This window comes from Micropterus dolomieu, linkage group LG11 (genome assembly GCF_021292245.1).
Source record: "Micropterus dolomieu isolate WLL.071019.BEF.003 ecotype Adirondacks linkage group LG11, ASM2129224v1, whole genome shotgun sequence".
Lineage (NCBI taxonomy): Eukaryota > Metazoa > Chordata > Actinopteri > Centrarchiformes > Centrarchidae > Micropterus > Micropterus dolomieu.
Window position 1 is genome coordinate 9378044 of NC_060160.1, and position 13290 is coordinate 9391333.

The 13290-nt window shown below is 39.1% G+C and overlaps 1 protein-coding gene across 1 annotated transcript in view; it reads right to left on the bottom strand.

Moving 5' to 3' along the window:
- Nucleotides 1–4114: 4114 nt before the first annotated feature.
- Nucleotides 4115–13290, bottom strand: part of LOC123979075 (glutamate receptor ionotropic, NMDA 3B-like) — a 70822-nt gene continuing 61646 nt past the window's right edge. Inside the window, exons 9-12 of the mRNA XM_046062808.1 lie at nt 8802–8953; nt 7417–7581; nt 5976–6043; nt 4115–5078 (exon numbers count right to left, since the gene is read on the bottom strand). Of these exons, the coding sequence (XP_045918764.1) occupies nt 4115–5078; nt 5976–6043; nt 7417–7581; nt 8802–8953 (1349 nt within the window). The remainder of the gene's footprint in view (nt 5079–5975; nt 6044–7416; nt 7582–8801; nt 8954–13290) is intronic.

Genomic DNA, 13290 nt, shown 5'->3' on the forward strand with positions numbered 1-13290 from the left:
CTCCTCCGGTTATTCCGTCACACCGTACCGTTCTAGCAACAAGCCAATAGGATTGGAGTGATTTCATTCACGTTCAGACCTGCTTCGCCTAGAGGCGTTCCCATAGTGTCGTAACCGACGCAGTTCGAGTTCCCTCGAAGGGGAACTTGCTTACAAGTGTAAGCACGGTTTCTGAGTATTTTTTGGCGTACGCCATTTTTGGTTTTTGGGTGCATGTACACTTTTAGTGAGGTTTCTATGCACAGTTTTATAAATGAGACCCCAGTTCTTTCAACCTCTCTGATTCCCACAAGTGCTAAACGGACTAGGAGCGCATTTTCACATTTTTATACTGGATGAGCAATAACCGTTAACAAGTAACAGGTGTGGGAAAGCACGTCCAAAGGAAAATAAAAATCAATCTTAAAATTTACACAATTTCTACATACACATGGACAATATCACAATACCAGATATAGAATTCAAATGACCATAATGCTGAAAATAATATATTACACATAAAAGGCATTTACTTACTTTCTCACACTATTCCCTAAGGACATGAATGTTGACAATGTGGTTTTCTGTAGTTAGTGTGTATTGATCTGTATTGCTCATTAATGTATTGTTGTTTATTTGTCAGATGTCTCAGATTACCACATTTCCATGTTTTTAAGATGTATAATTATTATTACTATTTCTTTTACATCTTTTTATCAGCAAAGGGTATCGTGGTCCTTTAAGAACACACTCAGAACATGCCCCTCTCACACTGTTTTTCCTTACCAATTAAAACTCATCCAGTATAAAAGCTAATATTGAGACAGCTGCTGTGTTTTGCACTCTTGACAAACTGAGAGGTTGAAATGGCTGTTCAAATGTGCTTACACATTTGGCCAAGATAAACTGTAATATGCGCATTTTATATGAATGGTTTTGGTTTCTGACTTTTTTTTATGCCAGTGTCATTTGTGGGAAATTTGTTTTTATACTCATCTGGTTGAAACCCTATCTGCAAAAAACATTAAACATTTGATTTAATAGCCATACATTTAATGAAATTAGTGGATGAATGGATTTTAAATGGGTTTGAGGCAAAATTTATCAAAGTGGATCGAACAATATGCTTATTGTGTTCACTCACAGTGTATTATCCGGAAGTCAAAGCTTTGGGACTGTATTGTCATTGCTTTCTGCTGTCCTTTTGAAAAATAAGTTTACACTCAAAAGATGAAATAATGCAAGTAAATAAGTATATAAATGTTTATTTCAAAACATGAGAATGGTCATTATGATAAAATTCAATAATATGCTGATACAATTTTTATAAGGGGTAAATTTAAAAGTACTTGTTTAAATATCCAGTACCACAAGCTCTTTCTCATTAAAGACCTCAAATATATATGTATATTTTTCCCTCGTAGACACCATGGCAAGTTAACACAACCACTTCACACCACAGTAAAGTTTGAGACGTTTAAATGTAGTATCAGTACCATCATAAAGTTCACTTTCAGTAATATCAGTGTCTGTGTCTCTAATTCCTGTGGGCCGAAGAAATTCCCAACACCTGTTAAAAGTGCTGAGAGACTCGCACAAGATTGAGTATCTCAATACTATTAGGTGACATTGCATTGTATAGTACTGGAGTGATTTCATAAAAGACTTTGTTCCCCAGGTCTGCAGCTTCCATCTGTCACTGTTTCTTTATGAGTCATATTCTCAAATTGATTTATTTGAGTGGTTTTTCTGGAATAAAACCTTAATCCATAAACTCTCCATGTACATAGCCGCGGGAAGCAGGGAAGCAGCTCCCTCTGGTGGTTGAGTGTATATGACTGAAAAGTCCCAATCCAGTCAGGCTCTGAAGAGCCCTCTCTCTACCATCATTAAAGATTAGGCATGGAATTTACTTACTTTTGTTTTAGTAGAAAACAAATAATATTATGAATTATTTTAATTTAAATGATTTAATGATTAATAATGATAAAACAAAACAAAAACAGCATGATGTTTCACTTATCGGATCTGCAGGGGGCTAGTAATCTGTGTGAATTCATGCGCAATACAGTTGCTGAGTGGAAGATTGTTGCCAGACTCATGATAAGTTGTTAGTAATTAATATGGTGAACAACTTCATTCCACAGTGATGGCACTTACAGACTAAAACCACACACCAAGCAGATATCCACCTGTATTGAGCTGTCTGGGGATTTGGGTTGATGGAGGTTCCGTGAAACAACTTTGAGATTGTAATTCTGTTCTGTAGTTTTGCATGGCTCCATATAAACACAATATCGTCTGTTAAATTATTAACAGTATGAAATATAAAGAACCACAAATTTGAAATAGTTTTTGTTACCTTAGACATCAGCTACAGCACTTCAGAAAATGGAAACAATTTTGAACACTGACACCCAAATACACAACTCTGACACATGTTCCTGAAGCTTGTGATGGACACATTAAATGTTAAGGTAGTCTTACAAGTAATGGAATGGGTCAGCATGTTTCCCCCCAAAAAACACCCTATACAGGAAGGACCAGGATTTTTTATATAAGGGGTACTGCAGTGATTTATTATTGCACTTCCATAAAGTTGGGGGACTCACAAGAGACAGATTGTAAAAAAGGGATGGTCTAAACTGAAGGAGCAGAGGCTGTGATAACCTGACTCTTAGTTTCTAACGGGGGTCAAACTCGCAAATTACTGGATCCTACAATTCCCAGTGGCGCTTTTTTTTTTATCAGACTTGTTCAAGCTGATGTGTAGGAGGGTTAACCCACCTCATCCACCTTGGTGTTTAAGAAAAGAGTTAGAAAGTTGTGTAGTCTCCAAAAGATTATTTGCCATCAGGGGATATTTTTTCAATCTTAAAACTCATTCCAAAGCCACAGAAGCTATTATACTACTGTTTTCACAGGCTAATACTTCTCATGACTAGTTACAATAATATTGTGTAACACTGGAGTTAACCTTTAAAAATATGGGAAACTGCATTTTTTGACTACCCAAATTGATAGTGACACAAGGACAAAACAATTTAAATAGCATGGTACCTTGAATGAATTAAACCTAGCAGCCATAACATGGGCTGGAGGTGTATATTTGGGACCAGATGGTGTGAATCCATACAGACGATATAATAATACTTTTTCCATTCATGTGCCATTTTCCTGCCATAGCATACTTTTTATGTGGAACCCATAAATTTACCATCTCAAAGCATCTGTTTGGAATAGCTCAATTTGCAAGACACCTGTTTAGTTTTGACACATTTCACAAGGGTGGGATTTTGTTATATAAATATTAAAAAATGCGTTTTCTGATAGCGGTATTAGTGTTGTAACGATGGCAGGACGATACACACAAGGATACGGGTATCAATACACAAAAGGCTTTTTTAAAATTTAGGTACATTGATTTAGGGCTGCACCACTCTTTCTTCACAGTTTTGTAACTTTCTTTATCATTCACATTTTTGGGAAATGATTACTTTTTACATTGCGTCTTCATCTCCTGCCATTGGCACTCGGTTAACAGAGAGGTTTGCGTGTGCATTTTCAAATAGTTTTGTTTGCTGTTTTGTTCACATTTTAAATTTGTCTCTGAGTTTTCTGTGCTCTTGTTGCCGATGTCTCTATGTGCTCTTCAGCCACTACAACAGGCCATGCGTTTATTCAGCTAATAGGCTTGCATTTGTCAGACATCTGTGATTGATGGTTCATCATGTGAACTACTGGTCTCCTAAATAAGCACTGTGATTTTAGCATTGCCAGATTGCCTGATTTTACCGAAATTATATTGGCTTTCACTCCACAAGATTACTTTGCTTATTTATGGTTTCATGGATAATGTAGATATTTTACTTGTTCTTAGTTAATAGTAATTTTAAGCGAGTGGTAATAATTCTGAGTGTGAAAATTATTAGGTTGCAGTAAGTAATGGTGTGAGTATATATATATATATATATATATATATATATATATATATATATATATATATATATATGTTGTTCATCAGAAAACGTCCCCTATACTTAACCTGTTCAAACCAAGCCATCTTCCCACGGCTATGCAAGCACCAACTGCGCTACTCCCTTTGCAATCCTACACATCAGCGTTAGAAAGACAATCAAGTCCCACTGCTTACACTTGATTGGTTGGCTTTTGTCCTCTCCAGAGTGTTCAGGTTAACCTTCTGTCTGTCCAGGCTAGAAGTGTTCCGTGATTGAACAGTTATGTTTCCAGGACCTGGTTGGTTGACTCGACTTCGCTCCAAACTCGTGGATGTGCGTGATTGGACAGTCCTTTCTCCCGTCAAAGTGTTCGCAGAGCGTAATTGGTTGGCTCTCCCTCTGTCCAAACTGTTAATTGTGTTTAACTGGCTGCTTCTGACATGCTCCAGAGTCCCAGGACCGCCTGATTGGTTAGCCCTCCCTGTCTGTTGATTATTCAGGGTTTGCAGTTGGCTGGTCCTGTCTCTCTCAGGGAGTTTGGGCTGAGTGGAGCTACTTCTCTCTGTGTTAATAGTTTGTATCCTCTGCCTGTCCCTTTCCCTCTCAAGACTGGTATCCCTGCGCGTAAGTCCACTCCTCTCTCTCTCCAGGCTGCTCTGGATCTCGGCTCTCCTTGCCAGAGCCTCTCTCAGCTGGGTACGGAACGTCTCGATTTTGCCCTGCAGGTCCTGAAGCTCCCCCTCCCACATGCTGGTCTGAGCAGCCCTGCTTCCCAGGGGAGAGAGTACCAAGCCTGTGGAGGCCAGTGTAGAAACGGGGCCCCCGTTGGCATGGAGGTTAATCTGCGGAGGAGATGCAAAAGTCCCGAGGCTGCCCAGCCCCAAACCTCCCAAGCCGAGCCCAGGACGGCCGACCATACCAGGCCTGCCGCGCACTGATGCGGTGTGTGTGCGCAGACGGTAGCTGTGGAGGGTTTCTAGGTCAAAGTGCACTCGTTTCTCCTTTGGCTCATGGGATGGTGACGAGTTGCAGGTGTCTCCAGCTGTAGTGGAAGCATTGAGGGATGTGGGAGGAGATGGGGGAGGAGGCTGATGCTGTTTCCTGTGTAGGGTGCAGTTCTCTGAGATACAAGAGGAGGGGCTAGTGAAAGAGAGGAAAAATCACAGCAAAGGGCATATATCTAGTGAGATCCTGTACAGCAGTATACATGGATACATTTTCATGTAAGCAAACTGCAAGCACTAAATATATAACATACTGTATAAGTAAGTGGGATAATTGCACCTAAAACATAGTTGGTCTCAGCAATGCTATCTGACTTAAATCATGTTCATGTCAGTTGCTTTAGATTTTTGGGGGGGTTAATATTAAATAAAAAACTAAAACTAATTTAGTCACAAAAGTCAAAAAAGATCAGCAAGTGTGGTTAGTGTGGCTATTTCAACCTGTTTCTAATACAAACTGATTCATTTTAAAGAAATGGTTTGACATTTTACTCTTATTTGCTTTCTTGCAGAAAGTTAGATGAGAAGATCAAATTGTCTGTGTGGTAAATACATAGACTGTTAATATTAAGCAGTCAGCGGCTACTGAGAATGAATTAAACACGATATAACATGTTAATTAGTGAGCTTTAGATGTAATGGTAGACAGGTAGAACATGAAAAGAGCGAGGCTAGCTGTTTCCAGTCTTTATGCCAAAGTCAGCTAGCCAGCTGCTGGCTGTAGTTTCATATTTACTGTACAGACATGAGAGTAATTTCTCTTCTAACTTTCCCAAAAAGTCTACAAGTCTACTATTCCTTTTTGATATTTTGATAAATCAGAGGTAATCTTTTGAAAGATGTTTGCACTGGCAACAAGAAAGTGATATTTGATTACAGAAAACTCTTCAAACAACTTCTTGCCAGACATCAATACTGTAATTTATTTAAATGTATAATTCTGAACAAAGTATTGATGCATTGGAAAGTGGACCGTGGATGGAAGGTGACAGTGAAGTGTGAAGATGCACAAGTCAGTCAGTGACTTCATTACTTTTCGTCGAGCCCAGTCAGCTCCTTTCCAACATCCTCATATGTGGTGTGGAGGGCTCTGTGAATTTTCTGCAAGTAGAGAAGAAAAAAAAAAGAACCTGAGATAACTACTGTTTAGTACTGTGATTTGTATTATCAATTCAAATAAATCAGGAGAGATGATGCATTTTGAAGATTTTGCAGGTGTACAGTACATCTGTGAGAGCTATTCCTCACAAATCCTGCTGTGGTGCTCCTTTGAATAATTTAATCAGGTGATTGTAATTCAGTGAGAGAAAGTTCTTTTCTTCTTACAGTTCTGCTAAATTTTGAGAGGGGTTAAGGTATCAGTTGCTTAAGCCCTTTTTGATTCAGGTACCCAAGTGCTTTGGTTAGACTGAAAAAACCCCATCTCCAAACCAACCTCTTATATTTCAAGGGGAATATGGCTTAATTATTCCTGATTTATATACGTCTGAAGGTGTCAGAGGGAAACATGTACCCTGGATAGAGATTATCTTGAGGGACTAACTCTGATGTTGTCCTCTCAGATAGCTGAGCTGGTTTCGTGATGAATGCTAGAGGCTGCCCGGGAGTGGTTGCCCTTTTAGAAGAATGTAGCAGACAAATGTGAGCAGTCTCGATATTCACACTGCTAGTTTCATTATTCACTCACAAATATTGCCACAGGCACCTCATTTGGTAATGACTAGAGTTACATAAAAAACAAAATATGACCTTTAAATCCCCAATTTGCGGTTCCTTTTGGTGTATGCTACATGCATAAAGAAAAGTCTAATTGCAAAACAGCTATTATTTATTAATTTTCTTTATATCTTTGTCTTTAGAAAACAGTTTGGAACAGTTTGGCTTTGCATGTTAAATAAAATATTTTAAAAAAGTCAGGAATTTTAATGAAAAGGTAGATTTAATGATCTGTATGATCTTAATGATTACTTAATTAACTAATTAACATGAAATATTAGTTTATAATTTATATAAGACAGTGAAAGTGCTTATTAGTTAATTAACAAAGTACTTAATTAGCATTATTCGTAGATTAGCTTTAATTTAAAACAGTTTAATTCAAATCTGTCAGAAAAAAACATGATATAAACCAGTTTTAAGGAAAATATTAGTCTAATTCTTGACTGTTACAAGTTTCCAACAGTAGAGGGAGTAGGTTACCTGCAAAATAACTAATGGAGTTAACTCCAGGGGTAAGGATGATCCACAGAAGAACACTGGTGTGTGTGTGTGTGTGTGTGTGTGTGTGTGTGTGTGTGAGTGACTGTTCTCATATGCATGCGTCTTTGCGTCTGCATGTACACATGAGAGTAATGTGACGATTACAGTTTTTTCAGTGTTTGTGTGTAAGAGAGAGCGCATATGACACTTTGCAAGTGTGTTACAGTGGGTGCATGTATCCAGGCCACTACACATAAATGTATGTATTTACTCACCTGGCTGGTGTGCAGCCAGTACTGCAGTGTGTGCCTGCGCCGGAGGCGAGGGATGACCAGGTGATAGAAGGTGTGTTCACCTGCCAAGGTCAGCAAGGCTCCACCCACCCCCATACACAGAAGCACAAACAGGCCTGAAAAATGCTGGATCCCCATCTGAAGAGTCTGAGGGGGCGATGACAGAAGAGAGAAAGAGTGGTGCAGATTAGTAAAGACTTAAGCAGACAGAGAGGAAAATACAGAGATTGATGATTTGTATTTACATAATTACTATTTAGGTCACGTTTTGTGAACATGCAATTGATATTCTGCTGTTGTATATCTAGTTTGGCTGTGTAAGCCCATAAGAATAGAAATAAAGAGGAGAGGGCAACAGCGTAAAAGACATTTTGGAAAGAAAAGGATGTGGTGAAGCAAGGAAGGGGAGAGGACAAGCATAAGGTGCTGAGGGGGGAAACAAAACTGAGAGTAATAGAAAGAAACAGCAGTTAGCAGTGAGATGGTAAAAAGAGACATTGGATAATTGAAAAGCAGTTTGTTCCCATTTGGTTCACCCACATTACCCCTGACATAATATCTATCTCTTATGAGGCTTTCCTGGGCCTGGAGGAAGTGGAAGAGACAGTGGCGAGCGTTTCCATAGCTCTCAAATCATGTTTCCTTCACCCGGCTCATTTCCGCAATGCCTCTGATGGCAATTAGCCCCATGCTGACTCAACAAATTCATCAGTGACAACACTGACTTTTGCTCTCAATCCAGAGGGCAAGATCGCACTAACGCACACCCACATTGTTTGAGAATAGCCCACTCTCTTGGCTTTAAATGGGTGGAATAGTAATAACTTCCTGATGCAGGGTGAAGTTAAGGTTTTCATTTCATTGGAGAAACCTATGACTGTGTAATTGCATTTGTTGCTATAATATAATTCAACTTTGAAGTGGGATTTAAAAGAGATGGCCAAAGGGAGTTGAATAGCTTCTCTAATCACAAACAAGAGATACAGATACAGACAGTGTGCTCTGTCTAGAGATTCACAGTTCTTTAAAAAGATTGAAAAGAAAAGGGAGGGTGAGGACTGACAGTACTCTGCTGTAACACACACGAGACACAAATAAGCAACGACACTCAGACAGTACGTGCCTGTAACTCTGGTTAAGGTTGGTAAATAGGCTTCAGTTTATGTGATTGAATGTCTTTGTCTGTGTGTGTATGTTTGTCTGTGTGTGTCTCTCTGTGTGTATGTGAATGTGACAGCCAGTGTATGTGTGCTTAGCTGGCAGGTGTCCCACAGGGAGACTCATTTATAGGAGTTCAGCTTCAGTCTTTGCTTTACACACCAAACACGTAGACAATACATGAACAAACTCTCCCGCCAATGACTTACCTCAGTGACTGCAAAGACTCTCTTCCCGCAGGGCACAACCTTATACCATTTGTCATGTAGCATGTCCATGAAGCCATCAGACTTGTAGCGACTCACAAACTCTGACACATTACGGGTTAGAGGAGAGCCCTGGGGCAGGCCTATACCGTAACCTGAAAGAGGAGACACACACGGATGTAAGTTCATATGCTATAGGTAACAACATCTGACAGCAACAGCCAGCCTGTCTGAGGAAGTGACTGGAGACTACTTTCTAACTTGGTGTCTTTGTGTGGGAAACCATAGTCAGCCAGTTGCAGTTCTACATGCCGAGGCAGAGGCTTTTGGAGAAAGGAGATTTAGGAGTTTACAAGCTCCAGTTGGAATCAGAAAAAAACTTTTTCTACCAGGTACAGTGCATTTATTTCCAGATGGTCACTTTTGGTCAGAGTAGGCAATCATGGTCCTGCCATAACATGGCTGAGAAACATGTCAGTCTGAATCTCAACAAATATTGGCTTGCAGTCTTTCATGACCTGCAAGACTTGCAAAGATGGTAGGGAAGGATGTGCTATAGAGTAGGGATGCACTCATCTGTTACCCCTGATTTGTTTTCTTTTATTTCTTTTAAAATGTTTCCATCAGTTATATTTATTTATATTTAGTCACAGCAGGCTGCCACCTAATTTTTTAGTGTCACAACAATCCTTGGCTTCATATTACCTTACATAAAAACGATTCCAAAGTGTTCCATGCAGTGAGGTTTACACATGTTAAAAGCTGGGGAAAACAGAGCACTGGTATCTGTTTGCTACCTTGAATTAAAGTATTGGAATTGTTATCAGTACAGAAAAAGATGAATTAGTGCACCTAGAGATAGACTTCTGGAATCAGTGTCAACATCTAATGCATTTGAAGCATCATGCCGCACACTGTAGATGTTGTGAAACTGGTAGTCTATCTGTCGGAGCCTTGTGAGTTGTCCTACACTTGTCTTCTACAAAGAAATACTTCACAAGATAAAATGACAAATTGCCATGCCCAGTGCTCATTCCCATTCCCAGCACCCCACGTCTCTCAGATTGGACCATTTTTTGGGCTGACATCAAGTAGTCTGACACAGGGTTGGAGTGGGATCAAGTCTGACTCAAACCTCTAGACTCCCTCCAGGGTATAGGGGGCACAACCGCTCATATTTTACCTGAATGTGCTCCTTACAGGCAATTATGTTGCCTTGGGTTATGCACTCTCATGGAGATGGTTGCCCTGCAGTGACTTAGTGTAAGATAAATTACTAATGTGTGAATTAAAACACTATTTGGGGGGAATTGGTCCAGCACCACCATGTGTTATGAAACATTACTCGAAACTTAGGCAAAGAAGTATCAGTCATGTATTTTTTATGTTATGTGCCCTTTATGAAAAACAAAATTTTTTAAAGACGAGTGAATGTTTACTTTAATGACTCTTTTTTCACATGTACACCGTACTCCATTCACCGTTAGTTAATGTTATTTGTTTCTTTTTTTCTGACTGTTAAAATATGATACCATCTTTCTCCAGCTTTCTCCAGCTATGGTTTTGTTACCACACTTCTAGATTCTATAAAAATCACCCACACAGCTTCAAAAATAATTGGACCTCCAACCTCTCACCAACTTTGACCTCATCACCAGAGCCGTTGGTTGGAAAACACTTATTGTAGTCTGTGATGCAGATCATCCACTCCATGCTCACTTCACACTTATCCTCTCCTGTTACAGATACAAGACGCACTTTTGTAGAAAGGCCAAACAAAGGCCAGTTTCACTCCATTTGCACAGGAACTTGATAACATTAGAGCTCTTTTGTGGATCTTCTTTTGAAGGTGTTCCTTTGTAAGTACTATTGAGCTGTTGATCTTTGTTGAATGTTGCTGGTGTAGGTGGTTCCTGACAGGCAGTGAAATATTAATACACTAAAATCAATAACACATTTTTACAGTTGCCTAGTTTAGTTTACATTTATATAGATAAAAACTTGGTTTTGAGGTATTGTTTTGTTTTTTTATAAAACATGACATGACGTGCAATTCAGAGTTCAAACCTGCCGCTGTCACAGAAATGAATTCAACGGCCTCAAAGATATTTTAATTATGCAGTCAGTAATGCAAGTAATTGTTATAGTACATTCAATATTAATCTTTGCTTGATTTGTAGAAATTGTTTCATTGCCTCTTGATTGGGTGTTGCCTTAGAATTGCTTATTTCGCTCTTGTTAAACACCAGCAGTATGTGGAGTAATGACACCAGACACAGCAATATAATATATAGTAGTTAAAGCAATAAAATTATATAATTTTGATATTTTTAATTAACAGATTTAAGTACTCCCACCACCCCCCTCCACTGCTCATTGCTTTAATTTCAAAAGCGGCACATTCATGTATCATTACACAACTTGAAAGCTAGAGAGAATTGCTGCTCTGCCCTGCTCAGACTTTGAAACTGCATCTGTTTTGCATTACCCACCTTTCTGAAGGTACAAAATGAGACAAATCTGTCCCTCAGCTTAGAATCAAAAGACCCTCTGGGAGATTTATTGGTATACAAGATCTCCTGGGGTTGTTTGTTTCATTTCATCTGTACTGCAGTCAAAGACACAGTCATGCATTTGTGCGTGTGTGTGTGTGTGTGTGTGTGCGTGTGTGAGGTTGACTCGGACCTGGCAGCTGTTTCTGAGTGTATTTATGTGTGTGTGTTGGCTGTCAAGGTGTGTAAGCCTGATGGGGGTTGTGGACAGAAACAGAATAGCTAAGGTTCACGTAACTGTCACACTCTGCTTCCTACATGACAAAGACTGTCTAAGCTTCCCTCCCTTTGCTCTTAGCCTCCTTTCCTTAACCTCCCCTTCTCTCCTCAATTTCTTCTCCTCTCCCTCTCATCCCTCCTCTTTCCCCTGTCCGAGGTCATTTCTCTCCCACCATCGCCGCTAGTCTCTTCCTCTGTTAGTCCGCTCCTTATCTCTGTCATCCCTTCAATTTTGTTAAATTTCTTTTTCACTCCATTCTTCTCTTTATCTTTCGGCTCCTCTCCCGAGTCTGTTGCTTTGTCTCTGTACGTCTCCCTCCCCCCCCAGCAGACAGACAGCATTTCTCTGTCATCAGCCTATCTCCATCCGCGTTTCCTTAGAGCACTCAGTCAAATAGTGAAATACAAGTGGGCAGCCACTTGTCATTTGTTTTGATTCTTTCCCCCAGACATCCACATATTCCATCACAAGCCTCAAGTCCCAAAGCTGTCACTCAAATCCCCCACACACCTACTCACTCACAGACACTCCCAGGCACATCCACACAGTTTTATTCCAAACACTTTATATAGGTTTGTAAAAAATGGTCCTTACCTTATTTGTGAAATATAGATCAAGAATGCAACTGTTCTGCAAGCAAAGATCTTATGATCTTTCATAACTTTAAAATTATAATTGTAATACTGCTTCTTTTAGGACATTGTTGCCTCTATGCACTGTTTTCTGTTGTGTTTATTTCATAATCAAACACAGCGGCCAGTATTATTGTGTAAGTGTATGTGTTTTTCTTGGATTTGTGTTGATGAAGTGTGACTTTCTGTATGTATATTCCTTTCGAATTTCATTTTTTTGCTGCTGGAAATGTAAAACAATTTCCTGTGTGCCAGAGGATCTTTCTTATTGAATGTTTAGTTCAAATGTTGCAAATGTTAAAGCCTCTATGAACTCAGTATTATTTGTAGTGTTTCAATCAGTGATAGAGCAGTCTTGTATAGTATGTTTTAGGGTTGGAGAATCTAACCAGAAGTGTATGCATTTCTTTCTGATGTGTTTGTCCTGTTTAATTAAAGTATGAACAGTTAAAGATACTGAGCTGTTGGCTGATTGGTTGCTTAGAAGGTATTGGTTGCTGTCAGTTTATACGGCAGAAATATATTAAAATTTGTAATACGAGTAAATTTAGGTTGGTTAGAGATTCATGATGTCTGCAATTCATTACATTTGGTTTAATGTCCAGCCCCAGTATGTATAGTTATATGATTATTTAAATAAATGATTATTTTCTCAATTAATCACTTGGTCTAAAATGCCAGAAAATAGGGAAAAATACCCATTACAATTTTCCAAAGCTCAGGGTGACATCTTCATATTGTATTTTGTCCGGCCACCAATTCCAAACTGAGAAAAGATGACATTCATGCCAATAAAGCTAATCTGAATTTGAATTTGATATGTAGTTTGCTATTTCTTAAGACAGAAAAACCAAATCTTCATTTGCTGATTCATTTTTTGCCAATCAACTAATCAATTTAGCTCTACATAATTAGATTTACTTAACCAGTGCATTCTGTAAGGCATATCTTCTGAAAGGAGGCTATCCCACTTTAGAATTAAACTCTTCTACCCACATTTCCACACATACACAGTCACACACAGTCACACACACACACACACACACACACACACACACACACACACAAGCAGACAAAGGCATCCGTAC